At 36.8% G+C, this 11,832-nt stretch overlaps 1 protein-coding gene and 1 pseudogene across 1 annotated transcript; both read right to left on the minus strand.

Moving 5' to 3' along the window:
- Positions 1 to 1,394: 1,394 nt before the first annotated feature.
- On the minus strand, positions 1,395 to 5,179 carry LOC137745637 (receptor-like protein 39). Its single transcript, XM_068485625.2, has one exon. The coding sequence runs from the start codon at positions 4,857 to 4,859 to the stop codon at positions 1,449 to 1,451; it is 3,411 nt and encodes a 1,136-aa protein (XP_068341726.2). The 5' UTR covers positions 4,860 to 5,179; the 3' UTR covers positions 1,395 to 1,448.
- A 2,283-nt stretch (positions 5,180 to 7,462) lies between these two features.
- LOC137744255 (receptor-like protein 38) lies at positions 7,463 to 9,700 on the minus strand (annotated as a pseudogene).
- Positions 9,701 to 11,832: the final 2,132 nt, after the last annotated feature.

Below are 11,832 nucleotides of genomic sequence, written 5' to 3' on the forward strand. Positions count from 1 at the left end.
AAACAGTGAGAGAGGCGACTGTCAATCACATTGTGCTGGGTGCATTTGATAGGTTGTTTTAACCATATATTAATCGATAATAAAAAAAAAAGTAATAAAAATCATGAACCAACCTAGATTTTGAGAAAATTTTGAATGTGTCTGGAACACATAATGATACATCATGTGTCATTAAATAAGTAATGAAATATTTAACAACTTCAAATATAAAACTTCTCTTTACTTATATAATGACAAATGATATATCATCCGTGTTATAAACATAATAAAAAATTTCTCCTAGATTTCCGTATAGCACTTGTATGAAAAATAAAAAGTAACAAAAATGACGCACAGTTCCCAAAAAATGGCAGAAAAAATGAAATACTTTGGTAGTGTTTAATGTCAATGTAGCCGGCTAGAAAATAATACAACGTTTCGCAAAAACGCTTATGAGCAACAATGTATAGTACATAATTAAGAATTACGAAACGAGCCATCAACGTTAGACATGAAAAAGCTAATAAAGAATGCACGAAGCACATATCAAGTGGAAATTGGTCCTTCTAATGTCTTTCTTTCTCTTTGTTTAAAAAAAAAATGATAACTAGTGGCAGACCACTATTATCTACTCCTCTAAAGTATGGTTGAAACTGACAAGTGATGTTCATTTCCTCTTATGTTTTCGGGGGGGGGGGGGGGGGGGGGAATTTAAATTGTAGCTTCAATCATATAAGAAGTAAATAAAAAACATGGTTGATTCCAAATATTAATATAGTTTTACCTAATTGAAATGTTTTTCTTCCTTTTTGTTGGAAAATTTGCTTTTGCACGATACTTTCCAACTACCCAGTGGGCTTATAGTAAGCCCAGATGCATCTTATATGGCCCATACAGTTGTTCATTAATAAGTTTTAACGTCCGACGACACCGTCGGAAGAGCCACGGGGGGAACCGTAGCAAATCTAACAAGTTCAACACTTTGCCATGCTGCGGACCACATTTTACAAAGAAGGGAGAGAGAGAGCATCAACGGCGCACTTTTATTCAGGTACCCTAAAAACTTTAGCTCGTTTAGATGTGCTTTTAAAATGATTGAAAATATTTTTGGAGAAAATATTTTTGGAACCAATTATTAATAAAAATACAAGTAAATTCTGAAAAAGTATTTAAAATGCTTCATAAAAGAAACACATAACTGGTGATTTTTCCAGAAAGCACGTGTTTTTGGAACCTAAAAATATTTTCCCTAAAAGGTTTTCAATCATATGAAAGTACATTCAAACGAGCCCTTAAACTTTTAGGTGCTTATTTGGTGTACTAGTTTAATGGCTCACCACCTGTTTGATGAAAGTTCTCACTGGCATTTCGGGGTTTATAATTATATGAAACTGTAACACTAGCAAAAGTAGAAGTTAAGAAGAAATGTGAAGAAATAGAGAAGAAAGTCGAAAACAAAAAAGCTGTGTCTATGGAGAAAATGAGTAGGAAGAGGAAGAAAATGATGTAATAGGTGGTGAAAAACTGCATGTACAATTTGGGTTATGGATGGCCCTCTTCCTACTTATATCAAGTTTTGAACAAAACACACAATATGGTCCCCGAAACACTCTGTCTTCTGAATCAATCTCGTCTCCGCTGCAGTCTTGCATGATATATGTGCTCTCTTCTTCGGAATCTTCGTCCTCCTCATCATCGTCCCATTCGTCACGAGTTCTGTAAGAATATCCCATCATTGGAAGAATTACCAGAAGAATTTTGTCAATGTTGTCCTCTAACCAGTTTCTTCCTTCTTCCCACACCATTAAGAGGATAACAACAACTCCTCCTCCCACTCCATAACCCACTCCAGTATATATGGACTGCCAATCAAACTCAACTTTTGATGCTTTGTCTCGACCCTTTGGTGCTGCATTTGGTGATATGTTGGTGTCACTGCATTTTAGAAGTGAAGGTGGCCCACATAATCCTTTATTGCCTGCGAAGGACTCCGCTGGAAATGTTGAAATCTGGGTACTGAATGGTATCTTCCCAACCAGTTGATTGTATGAGACATCCATGAAAGAAAGGAAAGTAAGGCGCCCAAACTCCACTGGAATTTGCCCGCTCAAGCTGTTGTTCGAAAGGTCTAACGACTCAAGTTGTCGTAGGTTACCTAATGATGATGGGATTGGGCCTGTGAGAGAATTGATGGACAAGTTGAGGCCATAGAGGGATTTGAGTTCTCCCACCTCCGCAGGTATTGATCCACTAAAGTTGTTGCATGAGAAGTCAATGTAGGTGAAAACAGTTAGAATCTTTACCAACTCCATTTCCAGACCCTTATTTGTAACTGTTATAGCATCCTGATAGTATACCTGACTGAACTTTAGAACTTGAAATCGAAGGTGATTAGTTTTTGACTCGGCATCACTTTCGTCAGCCATCATTGCTTTCCAGGTTCTCAAGCATCTTCCTCGTATTTCACCATTAAAATTGTTGCGAGCTATGTCAACAATTTGTAGCTTTGGCCAGGTACCACTGATTTTGTTACATCCCATGTGTCCATAAAAACGGTTGGATCGCAAAACAAGGACACGCAAGGAGGATATCTGCTTCAACAAGCAAGGATAGGTATCTCTTATCTGATTGTTTCCAATGTTTAAAACCTCAAGCATTCCGCAATTGCCAAGAGATTTTGGAAATCGACCTTCTATCAGATTTTCACTGAGGTCAAGAGTTCTTAAACTGCAATGCTGAGGAAATCCATCAGGAACAGAACCATTAAGTCTGTTTCTCCTTAGATTAAGTATGGCCAGTGTCCCGCTAATGCTAGTCAAGCATTGGGGAATCGGGCCACTTAGAGAATTATTGGACAAATCAAGAACCTGAAGATATGCTTCCTTGCACATCGATTTTGGAATGCTGCCATTTAACTTGTTGCTTGAAAGAGAGAAGAACATAGTGTACATAAGGAAATCACCAATGTCAGCTGGAATGCTTGAGCTGAAATTATTTCTTGAATAATCCAGATAAGTGGCCAATCGTGGAAGCATTGGAATTTGTCCCTGAAGCTGGTTGGAATGAAGGTCAAGCACAGACAAATTAGAAGTAAGATTGGGGAAAGGAACTTGTAGAGTTACCAGAAAGTTGCAAGAAAGATTTAGTTGACTAAGACTACTGAGCCTCCAAATCCAGTTGGGCACCTCACCATGAATCTGGTTTAATGAAAGGTCCAAATAGCGTAATTGAGATTGATATCTCAAGAAATCAGGAAACACTCCCAACTTTCCAGAAGCCAATTTCAATGTGGTAATGCGGGGATAAGAGGAAAACGAGGAACTGGAACTATCATAATTAATCAACAAGCTATTGTATGAAAGATCAAGACTCGAAAGATTTCTCAGCCGCTGAAGGCTATTAAGTGAAAAGGCGCCACTGAAGTTGTTCGAAGAAAGTGAAAGTATCTTGAGCTCACTGAAATTAAAGATAGACACCGGAATTGGCCTTTCCAACTTGTTGCTACTCAAATCAAGGGTGTCCAGTACAGAATTATTAGCAAATCCATGCAAATGACCAGAAAATTGATTGTTGGAAAGCTGTAGCTTCTGCAGCATGGGAAGAGAAAACACAGATGGTGGAATAGTCCCATTAAGTAGATTGTGTCGCAAGTCGAGACTCACCAGATTAGTCAGGTTTTCCCAGTGCGAGGAATTAATCTGACCCGTTAGCCGATTGTATGAAAGATTTATTAGGGTCAGATTCTTGGCCATACTGAAGGATGGAACTGAACCATTGAACTTGTTCTTTGCGAAGTCCAGATAAACCAACTGCGTAAGCTCTTCCGTTGACCTCGGGATTGATCCAGTGAAATTGCAAGTTGCAATATCTATTTTGGACAGGAATCTGAGGTTCCCAATAGAGTTTGGAAGCAACTGGCCTGAAAAATTTGCCCCATTGAGAACCAGGGATCGAAGAGATCCATTCTTCGGAAATTCTGGCAAGGAACCACGAAGCTGCGGATTATCGGATAAGTCAATAGTCTGCAGTGTAGGTACCTGGAAGATCTTCTTAGGGAATGCACCATGTAATCCAGAATTCACCATTCGTAAGGAAGTCAAATTCGGGAAATTCGAGAAGAACTCCGGAACATGAGTAGACAAATTGTTGTTCCCAATACCAATAACCGAGAGAGATTGAAGCTTCAGTAGTGAACTATAAATAGGGCCTGAAAGATTACAAGCGGACAAGCTCAACACCCTCAATTTTGGCAACGAAGATGATATCGCTTGACACCACTCGGTCCCCTGTGCTGATATATTCACACCATCAAGATAAAGTTCAACAAGCTCAGAAAAGTTCGCAAGCAGCACATTCAATTTCGGATTCTCAAGATTCAACGAAGGAGTTCCGGGGAAATAAAAGGTAGACAAATCAAGAGTTACCAACCTCGTCAAGTGCGAAATCTCAATTGGAACCTGCCCCGCAAAGCCAGCATTTGACAAGTTAAGATTACTCAAACCAGTTAACTGCTTGAACTCGGAAGGAATATGAGTGTAGTTGAAGAAGTTGTAAGCCAAATTCAGGTTCTCGATTGATTTCAGACCGAAAAGAGAACTCAAATTATCAAGTCCACCACTAATCGCCTCGCTGCTCAAGTCCAAATTCGAAACACAACCGTTTTTGCAGGATACTCCTTCCCAAGAGCAGTAATCCGATCCAGTCTTCCACTTCACAAGTTTTTTAGATGTTGCAGTGTCAAATACGAGGCTGTTCTTCAATTGTAGCAACAAAGATTGCTGATCCCCGGGACACTGGCCGGAGACATGAAATATGTTTATGCTGAGTGAAAAGTAATAAAGGGGTATTAAGAAAAGCCATGAAAACAGAGGAATTCTCATTGAAAGCTCAGAAAAAAGAAGCAGAGCAGGCTAGGATTTTCTCAGTGGATAAATGAAGGCAAACATCCATGAAAAAAAAACCCCTTTGGCCCGTGGATTCGAGTCCTTGACCGGACCAAAATCTAGAGGAGTTAGCTCGGAAGGACGAAGAATTTAGAGGGAAGAACAAGGAGGAAGAAAAACGCAGAGAGAACTGTCGGGATGGGGATTTGAAAGAAGGCTTAGAAACGCGTGTTTTGTATAATGTGGACTCGTTCTTACTTGGGCGGCCTTTGATTATTGTATTTTTTTTATATTGTTGAAAAATAACGATTGCCATTGTTGATCCAAATTTTAAGTGGCATGCTTTTTGCATTTGGAGATTTTTGGATAAATCTTTTTTGTTTTAAATTTATAGAAAAAAATAAGAAATTTGTAGAGGCATTATTACAACGGTTGGACTTTGAGTAATACATTTTGTCTACGCGCTAAGAAAAATATATTGTCATTGCATCTATGTGAGTCGAACCTATATACTTTTGAAATCAAGGCCAGACTACTAGATCCAAAGCTAATTGATTTAATTACTTTAAAGTTAAAATAATTCTTGGAAAACAAAATCATAGAATCTCGTTTTTATTTTTGGTTCAAAATCATTGTATAATTAGAAGAATCAGTCTTCAATTCTGACCAAACGGTGGTTATCTCTCACATATTAATAAAAATTCTTGTAAGGCCTGGTTGTTGCAACACCAGACCGTCATCATCCTTAAATAATTAGATTTTAATGATTAAATATGATATCCGTTTGCATGTTTTAAACAGTATTTAGGGCCTAAACATATGAAACGTAATAGGCTCCCTTCTATCTTATAGCCTGAAAAATATGTACGTACGTAATATCAAGAGGTGATCCAGTGATAAAGAATGAACTTCAGATCTATATTCCATAAGACACATCCTGAGTTTGATTCATGGCGCTCATAATCGCATAATGGTGGACAAATGAAGGTTGAAATGTTTCTGTGAGTTTTTTTCGACTCTTAAAAGTGTAGATGGCATTGGCGAAGCCACCCGCTGAACTTTTTTTAAAGAAAAAAATGTACGTACGTTCTTTATGTACCAAATATCTTCGCTATTTTGGTTTTCAAATTGGTGCTTTTCATGTTAAACAATGCATATGTGAATTTTTAAATTGGAATGCATCATTTTCTTGGTAAGAGATAAATCAGTTCCCTAATTTATATTGTGTGAAACCATTGATAAGTTGGGCATCTTTAAGTGGAGGTCAATTCTTGGAAAAGTAGGACAAATTATTATTTATTTGTTATTTTAGTTATGGATGATTTTGAAGCTAATTTTAGTGTTAAGAGTATGATTCTCTTCTTTCCAAATTCTTTTCTTCTTCAGTCTTTTTCTATTTGAACGGTTACGATTAAACCATATTAGCATCTTGTGTTAATATCTTTATAGAATGAGAAAGACAAAACAAAAGTGAGAAGGAGAGAGGAGAAAAGGGAGGGGACTCTTATTTGAACTTTTACGATAAAACTACGTCAACATCTTTTGTTAACATCTTTATAAGAAGAGAAAGAAAAAAAAATATGAGAAAGAAGAAAAGGAAGGGAAGAAAATCCTACCGGGTCAATGTCGTTGTTGGTAAAGAGCAAAAGTCATGCAATCTTGTCAGTAAAGTTTGACATTTAGCCATGGAGTTTGGTCTTTGGTGCTTATTAATGATCTAAACACTTCAAAGTAAATTAAAAGCATAATGTGGAAAATACTTGACTCTAACCTAGAGTCGTTCCTTTTCTAAAGCCAATTACTCTCCGTTCGAGGACTTTTTAGTAGGAAACATTTTTGTTCTTAAACGCTTTTGTGACAAGTGTTTAGAAACAAGTTGAACTTTTATTAAAATTCCAAATGCTTTCTTACAAAATACTAGAAAGTGCTTTCCAAATAAGTATTTCAGTTTTTTTTTTCTCTAAAAACATTTTTAAGACCAATAAACATTTAAACTTTTTTATCGAGCACAATTAGAAGCAATACTAAACCAGTCCGAATTTGTTAAACAGTTTTCACACCAAAATACACATCGAAAAATCAAGGGAAACAAACACATACACAAGGGTAAATGAACAAGGGTAATGATTGAAGTTCCATACCAATTTAGAGCCCAGACAAGCAAAGGGAGTCGTTGAGTGGTACATGTACTACATATGGCCCCCCAATTTTTGGAGTCTTTGGAGTTGGTTTAATATTCTGCCTACAACGGTAAAAAATGGTCCCATGCGATGCGATGCGATGCGTCCTACCCCAACTACCCTGGTTTCTCTTAGACTAGGACACCCTGAATCTTCCTGCCCTTTAGGCAAAGGTAGATATGTTGTCACTAACAAGGGAGACTTGAAATCTCAGCTTATCAGTTAGCTCGCTCATCTACATTTCTACTCTACAATTTTCTTCAATTTCGATCCCGTTGATTATTGAGGGTTCAATTTTAGGTTTGAATTATCAAATTGTGGACGGTGAAGCGATTAACCATTGATGCTAGAAAGTATAATTTCTAAATTTACGATTCTACATCCTAAAACAATTAACCATATCAATAAATGAAATGAAAGTTTTAATAAATTCCGAAGAAGTTGAAGCTTCACAAGAACGAAAACTGAAACTTCACATTCATCCAAACTTTATAAGAATGAAAACTGAAAGAATATTTTTCTTTAAACAAGCTCAGTTCCCACCAAACATTAAGATTACGTTACAATATTCGACGAATTGAGCAATACAACAAGAAGCTAATGTATTCCAAACCTTAACATGCATTTATCTGACTAAGAACAAGATCAGCTCGTCGATATGATCAGACGGCTTCTTATTTGCTAGGTAATGAAAATTTGAAACCAGAAAGATAGGGTTTTGGTCAAGCAAAGCATAATTGATTTAGAGTTTCAATATCTCCACAATCTGTTGATGTAAACATGTCTTCCTCTGTAACCGTTTCTTGTATCCAGACGAGGGAATATCTTGAAGAAGATGTTCTCCACAGTTTTGTATTACCATATCCTCCATCGCTTACAGAACACGAGAGGCCCGATGAATGCTCCAAGGCCGAAGATAAATCCTATCTCAGCACTTATAAGATCAAAATCAATTTCAGGTTGAGCATTATAATGACCATCTTTCGGTGGTGGTGGTGGTATTGGCAATCCTGAGGGGATATAACCTGTCAAAGGAGGCCCCCACAACCCTTCATTGCCTGCAAAGGAAGCTGTTGGAAATGTCGAAAACTGAGTGCTGGTTGGGATCCTTCCGGTCAGTTCATTGTTTGAGAGATTCAAGAATGCAAGGAACGTGAGCTTTGTGAGCTGTGATGGAATTTCCCCGCTCAGGCTGTTGTTCGACAAGTCCAAGGACTCAACATGTCGTAAGTTTCCCAAAGATGATGGGATTTCACCTGTTAGAGCATTACTAGACAAGTTGAGGGCATATAGTGATTTGAATTCTCCCATTTCCACAGGTATTGATCCGGTGAATTTGTTCCCGGAGAAGTCAATTGAGGTGAAGATAGTTAAAATCTTCACCAGCTCCATCTCTAGACCTTTGGTGGTAACAAGCACTTTATCGTCGTAATATATCTGAGAGATTGATGATAGGACCTGAAGTTTGATGTGGTCCAGTTGTGACAGGCTAGCACCTTCGTCAGCCATCATCGCCTGCCAGGTTTTCAATCATCTTCCGTGTATTTGACCACTGAAATTGTTGTGAGCTCGGTCAATAATTTGAAGCATTGGCCAGCTGCCATAGGTCTTAGGACATCCAATGCGCCCATAAAATTTGTTTGATCGCAAAACAAGAACACGCAATAGGGGCATTTTGTTTAACGAGCGTGGAAAAGTACCACTGATCTGATTGTTTCCAAGGTTCAACACCTCTAGCAGTTTGCAATTGCCAAGAGATTCTGGAAATTTGCCTCCTACCTGATTTCCATTCAGGTCTAGTGTTTTCAAACTACAATATCGAGGAAATATATCAGGAATAGCACCAGTAAGTTTGTTTGTCCTTAAATTAAGTACTCCAATTGACCTGATCCTTGCAGTTAAGCACTGGGGAATCATACCACTTAAGGAATTATTTGATAGATCAATAACTTGAAGAAATGTCGCCTCGCATACCGATTCTGGAATGATCCCATGGAAGTTATTGCTTGAAAGAGAGAAGAACATAGTGAAAGAAAAGAAATCACCGATATCAGCCGGAATGCTTGAGCTGAAATTATTTCTTGAGTAATCCAGACAAGTGGCCCATCGTGGAAGCATTGGGATTTGTCCCTGAAACTGGTTGGAATGAACTCAGGAAACACTCCCAACTTTCCAGAAGACAATTTCAATGTGGTAAGTTGAGGAAATGAAGAATAGGAGGAATTAGTATCAGCATAAGTAATCAACAATCTATTGTCTGACATATCAAGACTCGAAAGATTTCTTATCTGTTGAAGAGCACTGGGAGGAAACGAGCCACTGAAGTTGTTTGAAGAAAGTGAAAGTATCTTTAGCCCTCGAAGATTAAAGATGGACATGGGAATTGGCCCTTTCAAATTGTTGCTACTCAAATCAAGGGTGTCCAGTACAGAGTTATTAGCAAATTCAAGCATCTGACCAGAAAATTGATTGTTAGAAAGCTGTAATTGCTGTAGGACGGGAAGAGAAAACAGAGATGGTGGAATAGTCCCATCTAATTGATTGGATCTCAAGTTGAGATTCACCAGATTAGTGAGATTCTCCCAGTGAGTGGAATTAATCTGACCTTTTAGCTGATTGTTAGAAAGATCGATCAGGGTCAGATTCTTGGCCATACTAGAGGATGGAATTGAACCATGGAACTTGTTTGATGACAAGTCAAAATAAACCAATTGATGAAGGTTTTCTATTTCTTTTTAGTGTTTTAGTTAGTTGTATGCTTTGAACAAGTTCCTCATTTGCATATTAATTATATTTAAATTTATAAGTTTTATTTATTTTTTGTTCTCATGCATTCTAATATGGCCTCGTCACCTTGGGGTCTCGACCAGCACGTGCTTACCTTGGTGTTTGTGAGAATATTAGGATTGGACGTGTCAACATGTCCAAGGATTTAACATGCTGTAGGTCACCGGAATACGAAAGGATTCCCCCGCTTAGCTTGTATTGATGCGGTGGCGGCTTTAATGTTGTGGAAAATATCTCCGTCAGATTTGTCGTCGTTTAGCTTGACTAGGAAGTGTTCATCCAGAAAAATCAAAGCTAAAACAGAGTAAATGTTCATGATATCAAACAGAGCAATACAGACAAAGACGAGAAACCACAAAAGCAAAGAGCTAAGAACCAAGGAGAACCAAGGCCAAAGAAAGCAAAGAGAGTCAAATGAAGCTCGATTAAATGAAACTGTTTGATTTAGTGTTGCTTACATCACCATTTTAGTTTTATGATCTGTATTTCAGGTGTCAAATTCCATACTTTTGAAAATTTGATTGCGAATATGTCGTTCTGATAGTGAGTAATAATGATTCCTATATCGAAAAGAAGATTGAAAGACAGTAGAAAAATTTTGATCGCGAATACGTCATTCTTATCTACCTTTTACCATTAAAAACTTGCAACATGAAAATATGGTTGTAGGACACCTTGCGAAAGAACAGAGCACCTAACCGTACAATGGGCTTGCACTGACTGTAACCTTACCTCCCCCTCCCTTTTTCCCTCCCTCCATTTTCTTCTTGTAAGTTTCTTTCTAATATTAATTTGTACATCGTTAAAACAGGAGCAAATATATTTTGAACAAATACTTTGTACATGTTTTATGTAAATAATTTTTTTTTATATTTTATATATCTACACACAATGCTTATTACACATTTAATTCTTTATTCCGACTCTTATATACAATGCTTAAATTCAGTTGACATTCTCGTCGTAACACGCGGGCTAAACATCCAGTTACTGTGGAGATGTAAAAGCCTCGGCATTACAAGGTAGTTTAATCTGTCACATTTTCATTTCTTATAATCACTTCAATTTTAATGTTCGATATGTGGGTAATTGGAAAGCATGTAATAGTTCGTGACACAATTATAGAAAAATTTAGGGGCTTTTGGATTTAGGTCCAAAAATATAGGTAGCTTTTGGGACTGAGTCCAGTTATCCAATTACATGTTTTGATATTAATTTTGCCCATTCAGATAAAAATATTTAAATATTTTTTATTTTTTATCAATTATTCAGTTTTTTAATTTTGAATATTTAAATACTCAAACTAAAATATTATCTAGTAACTACCTACTATTTATGAAGAAAACAAAACCGATATAATTTAGTAACTACCTACCTATTGTATAGGAAGAAAAATGCTTTATACCTACAAAGCAGATATAATCTACCTGCAAAACAAAAATAAACTACCTATTGTATTGGAAGAAAAATGCTGGGAACCTATAGGAATATAAATATGATATAATATACCTCTATTAAAGGAACAAATTTGGAGGGAAGAACACAAAAATATCACCCATGAAAAGAAGAGACAAAAAAGAGGAGGATTGATGGAGGGAATTGTTTGGAAGAAGGAAAAAAGGAGGGATGAAATGGACTGGGGGTTAAGGTGATTATATGGCTATAACTAATCTTACAATTAAGGGATTAGTTAAACGACAAATAATCTCATAATTAAGAAATTTTGTGTATTTACAACAATTCGTATATGGTATAAACCATAAATAAACATACGTGGAATCTCAATTATTAGACCTATTTCAATGAAGTGGACTAATTCTACTAATGACTCACAAAATTGGATTTATATCAAAGTTATCCCAAAAATTTATCACAGGAAGATGATTGAAAAAGAAAAACATACGATAAGGAAAGGTCCTCACATACATAATCCATGAAACAATTTCTTACGAAATAAAAATGTTAAACAATTAAAAAATAACAAATGCAAACCCATATTTACG

Source organism: Pyrus communis, chromosome 12, assembly GCF_041283825.1.
Source record: "Pyrus communis isolate YQ-2024b chromosome 12, ASM4128382v1, whole genome shotgun sequence".
Taxonomy (NCBI): domain Eukaryota; kingdom Viridiplantae; phylum Streptophyta; class Magnoliopsida; order Rosales; family Rosaceae; genus Pyrus; species Pyrus communis.